Here is a 6,279-nt window from a genome sequence, read left to right as displayed (position 1 = left end):
CTATTGGTACCGGTTATAGGTAACGCTATAGGTAACCCTCTAGGTACCACTATAGGCGATGCTATAGGTACCGCTATGGATACTGGCTATAGATACCGGCCACGGGTACAACTACAGATACAGCCATAGGTACAGCTACAGGTACCAGATATGGGCACATCTTATAGGTACCGGCTATAGGTATTGGCCATAGGTGTGACCATGGGTACCGGCCATTGGTACTAGCCATGGGTGCATCTATAGGTAACGGCTCTAGGTACCACTATAGGTACTGCTATGGGTGCAGCTATGGGTACCACCACCAGTACAAACATAGGTACCACTATAGGTGCATCTATGGCTACAGCCATAGGTACTGTTATAGGTACTGCTACAGGTACATTCATGGGTTCCGCTATGGGTAGCTCTATAAGTACCGCTGTGGGTGCGGCTATAGGTACATCCATCGGGGCGGCTATAGGTACCGCCACGGGCACGGCGGTAGCTCCATCCCGCTATAGGCCCCGGCCCAGGGCTGAGCCCCCCGCAGGCCCCGCCCCCCGGCGCTGCGCGCCCGGCCCGGTCCAGCCAATCGCCGCGCACCGCCGCGGCCAGAGCCGCAGCTGCCATGGAGACAGCCGGAGGGCGGGGCCGAGGAGAGCCACGCCCGGGCCGCGCCTCCAGCCCCGCCCAGAGCGGGAGGAGCGGGGCGGGGTGATGTGGGGAACCACGCCCACCGCGAGGGAACTGGGGGGCGCGGCGGGTGGGAGATGACACCGATACAGGGACGGGGGGACACGGGGGTGTGGGGACACGGGGGGACATGGGGACGTGGGAGACACCGACCTGGGGACGGGAGGGCAAGGCGGTGTGGGGGCACACGGGGACATGGGGACACGGGGACCTGGGGACAGGAGGGCACGGGGACATGGGGGGGCACATGGGGGGACATCTGGGGACGCGTGGGCCCCGGCCAGGTCGGGGGGCGGCATGGGGACAGTCACCGAGGATGCGTGGGAGCAAGGACAGACGTCAGGGAGGGGACAGAGGGACAGCCACGTGGGTGGCCAGACAGGCGACAGACAACCCCAGGGTGGGTCCCACCGCTGCTTCCGCCATCGCCCTTTTAAGCCCCCCCATTCCCACAGCGGAAGCGGAAGTCGCTCTGACGCGCGGGTGGGCGGGGACAGCCGGTTCCCGGGAGGGCTCCGTGCGTGCCCAGGCTCGGCCCCGGCCCCGCCGCCGCCATGGTGAGGCCCGCCCCGGGGGCCTCCGCTCCGGGGGGGCCTGGTTGGGGCTCCGGGGATCCGTGTGGGCCTTACCGGGGGCCGGGCTGGGGCTCCGAAGGGTCGGGCGAGGGCGGTCTGGCCGGGCCGGGGCTCCGTGGGGCCGGCTGGGCCTTGTCGTGGGCCGGGCTGGGGCTCTGGGGGACCGGGTGAGGGCAGCTTGTCCGGACTGGGGCTCCGTAGGGCCGGCTGGGCCTTGTCGTGGGCCCTGTTGGGGCTCCGTGGGGCTGGCTGGGCCTTGTGGGCTGAACTGGAGCTTCGGGGGACCGGTTGGGGCGGTCTGGCCTTGCCGGGGGGCCAGGCTGGGGCTCGGGAGGGGCAGTGTGGGCGGTCTGTCTAGGCTTGGGCTTCGGAGGCCCGGCTGGGCCTTGCCGGGAGGCAAGTCTGGGGCCCTGGAGGACTGGCTGGGGCGGTGTGACCTTGCTGGGGGGCCGGGCTGGATCGCCGGGACTTTGTGTGGGCCTTGTCGTGGGCCGGGCAGAGGCTCCGTGGGGCCGGCTGGTGTGGCCAGACCTTGCTGCAGGGCCAGGCTGGAGTTCCAGAGGGTCGTGTGTGTGGTGTGACAGTGCTGCGGGGCTGGTCTCGGGCTCGGGGGGGCCGGTCTGGGGCTGGCCTGGCCAGGCGGGGGCTTTGGAGGGCTGGTCCCCGCTCTCACCCCTCTCCCCTCCCCGCAGTCTGCTGCGCTGGACCTGAGATCAAAAGAGGAGAAGGACGCGGAGCTGGACAAGCGTATCGAGGCGCTACGGAAGAAGAACGAGGCCCTCATCAAGCGTTATCAGGTGTGGGGGGGGCTCGGCTCCGTGCTCCCCCCGCCCCTGCCTGCGTGCAGGCAGGGAAAGCGCTTACAGCCCCTAATCCCCTGCCTGCAGCAGCTTAATGCTAGGCCAGGGGGGTTTAACGTAATGCGGGGTTGCAGGAGGGCGTTGGGGGGGATCGTCCTGTCCTTCACCTCCTGAAAATCCACGTGGAGACGTGGCAGGGGGCTTGTCCCAGCTCACGCCCGTATCCTGCCGGCAGGAGATCGAGGAGGATCGGAAGAAAGCGGAGCAGGAAGGAATTGCGGTGACAGCTCTGCGCCGGGCACGGCCTGCCGATGCCGAATCTGAGAGCAGATGGGTGGAGAAGGATCTCTCCGTCACTGTCCAGGTCATGCTCTCCCCCGGGGTGAGTGGGGGGAGTTGGGGTTCAGGGGATCATCCGTGGGGTTTGGGGCAAGGTGGGGGTCTGCCGTGAGCCTCGCTGAACCCCCCCATCTCCTTCCCTCCAGGAGAAGCGTGTGGTGAAGGACAAGAAGCCGTCAGGCACCCCTAAACCCGGCCGCGGCACCGTTCCTCGCGGCGTGGGGCGCTCCAGCCTTCGTCTTTCCGGCCGTTCCCCACGGGGGGAACACCCCGCTGACCCATTTTGGGAGGGGGGCGACAACGCGGTCCCGGGGGAGCGCGGCGGCCGGGGACGGCGTTCGCGGGGCCGCGGGGCGGCCGGCCCGGTGATGGGGGGAGACGCTGGCCCCGACCGAAAGTCCAAGGTGGGTTTTTTGGGGGCTGTGTGGATTCACCATGCACCCCAAGAGTGCAGGGAGGGTGGTTTGGGGGTGCTGCCTGCCCCTCAAGGCAGCTGGTTGCTCCTTGCTAGGAGTGGGAAGAGCGACGGCGGCAGAACATTGAGAAGATGAACGAGGAGATGGAGAAGATTGCGGAATACGAGAGGAACCAGCGGGTGAGGAGGAAAACGGGAGCCGGGGGGAAGGTTGGTCGGTCATGAATGTCCCCTCCAGGGGTGACAACGTCCCTTTTTTGACCCCTCCCCACCCTGCACCCCCCTGCGCCCCCTGACTCAGGACGGGCTTCATGAGAAGAACCCGGTGCGTAATTTCTTGGATGACCCGCGCCGCAGCGGCCCCTTCCAGGACGCCGATCGCAAGGAGGGGAGCCGCCGGCACGTCCGGAATTGGGGGGGAGCCGATTTCGATAAGGTCAAGGCCGGGATGGAACGTGAGAAGACCTGGCAGGGCCCCGTACGTACCCCGGTGGGTCCCCCCACCTCCTGTCTCTTGTTTTTTGGGGGTCCTGGGGGTCCCGCGACGGATGTTGGATGGGGTTTGAGTGGCTCGAGCTGTGTCTCGCCGCAGGGACGCCGTTCCAGCCCAAAAGCCGGGGGGCCGCTGGACATGACGCTCTCCATGACGGGTCGGGAGCGAGCCGAATACGTCCGTTGGAAAAAAGAACGGGAACAGATCGATCAGGAACGTCTGGCGCGGCACCGCAAACCCACCGGGCAGTGGCGGCGGGAGTGGGATGCCGAGAAATCGGACAGCATGTACGTAGTGGGGAGCGTTGGGGCCGGGGTGGGTGATTTGGAGGGGGTTGCGGCATCCCCGGTGTCACCCGTTCCCTTTCTTAGGTTCAAGGAGGGCTCTGCGGCGGCGCCTGGCTCAGAAGTGAGCGGTGGGGAGGAAAGCAAACGCCCTCCTCCCAAACTTCCCACCTTCGGGGAATTCCTCACTCCGCATCGCACCCAGCGGAGGAGGAAGGGCCGGGGACGCGGCCAGGGCGCGGGGACCAAGCCCTACAGGTTGGTGGGGTCGCATCCCGGCGAGGATTTGGGGGGGTGGCTTCTCCCTGAGCCCCATTTTCCTGTGGATTTTGGTCTCTGAACCGTTGGGATCTTCTTTTCCCTTCCAGCATGCACGATAACCGGTGGGAGGAGAAGGAGCTGCCAGCGTCGACCGAGGAAGCTGAGAGCCGGAAGGTAAAACGCCGGGGCAGAGCCTGGGGGGAATGGGTGGGCGTTCGGCCGTGCCACGGTGCCCTTCTCCCCCCTCTGACGCCCACCGCGCCCGTGCCCGCAGGCGGAGGAAGCGCCGAGCGGGGCCCTCCCGGAGCCCCCGCCTTCCCTGAGCCCCGAGGAGGATGAGGACCAGTGGGAGGATGTCAGCGAGGAGGAGGAGGAAGAGGAGGAGGAAGCAGAGGAGGATGAAGGCGGCAGCCCAGGGTCATCGAACGAGGACGAAGCACCTCGCAGTGCGTCCCCCAAAGCCCAGCGTCCCCCCAGAGCCGGGCAGGCTGCGGCTCCCAAACTGCGCGTGCCCCCCACCGTGGCACCCGCCCCAGACGGGGGGGCTGGCACCCCCCCGAGCCCCTTCTCCCCTGTGGAAGGCCACCAGCCCGTCTCGGACTGGGGCGAGGAGATGGACCTGGCCTCTCCCCGCAGCAGCCTGGGGGACAGTCCCCTTTCAGGTCCCACTGTCCCCAAGTCGAGAGGGGCTTCCGGAGAGATTCCAGGTAAAAGTTGGGGGGGGTTCTGCCCAAATTAGGGCTGGGGACACACACGCACACACCCCGAACCTGGGCTGAACCCCTGGGATTTGAGGGGGGACACGTAGCCAGAGCAGCAGGACAAGGGAAGGGGCTGAACGGGGGCTTGATTTTTCTCTCCCCCCCCACTCAGGGCTGAGCCCCGTGAAGCTGGTGGGGCCCCCCGGGGCGGGGCAGAGCCCCGCAGAGCTCCCCCAAAGGGAAGAAGCGAGGCCGAATTCGGAGCAAGAGGCTTCGGAGAAGCCGGAGGAGGCGACGGGGAGCCCGGCGGAGGACGGGACGCAAGGTGGCGAGGGGAATATGGGGAGGGGGGAACGCACCGGAGGGGACCCTCCCCACATTGGATCCCCTGAGGCTGGGGGGGTTGCTGTGAGCCGGGGGGTTCAGACTCCATTTCATTCTCCTTTTTTTTTTTTTTTTTTTTCTTCTTTTATTGTTTTTCCCCCAGGAGCCACGGCGTTTCCTCGCCATCCGGACGCGGAGGTGGCCCCTGGCACGGTGGAGATCACGGACTTCGAGCGGGTGCGTTTCCGTAAGAACTCGCCTTCTCCGGCTGGCCACTAACGGGACACTGACACCCGCAACCCTCCGGGCTCTTGTTTTGTCTGTCTGTCCTTCCCACTTCTGCTTGCCGGCTCTGACGCTCCCCGCTGACAGACTTGACTCTACCTGCAAAACATCCCGGAGCTGCCGGCGCTTTGCTGCCGGCATCTCCCGGTTCGGGATCCGGTTCCTTTTGCAAAGGCTCGGGAGCGTTTCGGGTGGCGGAGGCTGGCGGGTGCTACGCTTGCCCGGGAGGCTGCGACGTCTGTATGTCTGTCTGTCTGTCTGTCTGTCCTGGATTAAACTCTTCCCTCCCCAAACAACCCAAGGGACTGGTCTCTCCCTGTAGCCACGGCGAGGAGCGGGGAGGTTGTGGGGCCAGGGTAACGCTCTGGGCTCGGAGGTGGGGGGCAAAGCGCCGGCCCCCTGCTCCCCGCCGCTGCCCGGGACCAAATCGGGCCCATGGGGCACGCGGCAGCGGGGCTGCGCTGTCCCCACGCGTCCCTCGCGCCCATCGCCCGGCCGTGGGGCTGGCAGAAGGGCACAAGCAGGGACCGGACCCCCCCCACCCCGAGCTCTGCGCGGCTCTGGGGCAGGCAGCTGCCTTCACGCTGCCTCCTTCTTCTCTCTCTCCTTCGACAGGACGGCCAAGCGCCCCGATGTCCTCGAGCGGTCCCTCCGTCACCCGGGTCGCTCCCGCCGTGACCGCTATGGCTTTCTAGAGACTGTGAGCCGGCAGGAATAACCCGGGGAGGGGGGGGGGAATCGCCTGTCTGCACCCCCTCGCTGAGGGGGGTCCCCCGAATCCCTCTGCGCCCACGGGGGAGGTGGGTCGAGCCCGGTGTCGCGGGCGTTAAGGAGCGGAGGATGCCAGTGGGGGTTGCAAAAGGGTTTGGGGGCTCCAGCTGTGCACCCCCAGTTCCCGGCAGCTGCCCCAGCGGTTCCTGCCCCCTGGCAGGGCATTTTGGGGGTCCCCTTCTTCCCCTCCCATGCCCTGGGGCTGGGTGGGAGGGGTGGGCTTGACCCCCCCCCGGGCTGCCTCATCCCACCGGCTCTTTGTAAAATAAACCTCCGAAACAGCTTCGCGCCTGGTCCTTGCTCGCGGGGGTCCCCCCACTTGCTGCTGGGGGTCTCCCCCCTCACTTTGGGGGTCCCCC

The 6,279-nt window shown here is 66.9% G+C and overlaps 1 protein-coding gene across 1 annotated transcript; it reads left to right on the top strand.

The window, feature by feature from the left end:
• Nucleotides 1–396: 396 nt before the first annotated feature.
• CCDC9 (coiled-coil domain containing 9) lies at nucleotides 397–5,827 on the top strand (the record flags this gene model as incomplete). Its single annotated transcript, XM_082012076.1, has 14 exons — nucleotides 397–460; nucleotides 1,128–1,229; nucleotides 1,887–2,044; nucleotides 2,283–2,429; nucleotides 2,533–2,790; nucleotides 2,898–2,981; nucleotides 3,103–3,291; nucleotides 3,394–3,581; nucleotides 3,666–3,836; nucleotides 3,947–4,013; nucleotides 4,114–4,546; nucleotides 4,713–4,865; nucleotides 5,028–5,101; nucleotides 5,765–5,827. The coding sequence occupies 14 exons, from the start codon at nucleotides 397–399 to the stop codon at nucleotides 5,825–5,827; spliced, it is 2,151 nt and encodes a 716-aa protein (XP_081868202.1).
• Nucleotides 5,828–6,279: the final 452 nt, after the last annotated feature.

Source organism: Phaethon aethereus (assembly GCF_964289735.1).
Source record: "Phaethon aethereus genome assembly, chromosome: 31".
In the NCBI taxonomy this organism is placed as follows: Eukaryota; Metazoa; Chordata; class Aves; order Phaethontiformes; family Phaethontidae; genus Phaethon; species Phaethon aethereus.
The sequence above is the reverse complement of the archived record's forward strand: the minus strand, read 5'-3'. Positions and strand labels throughout refer to the sequence as shown.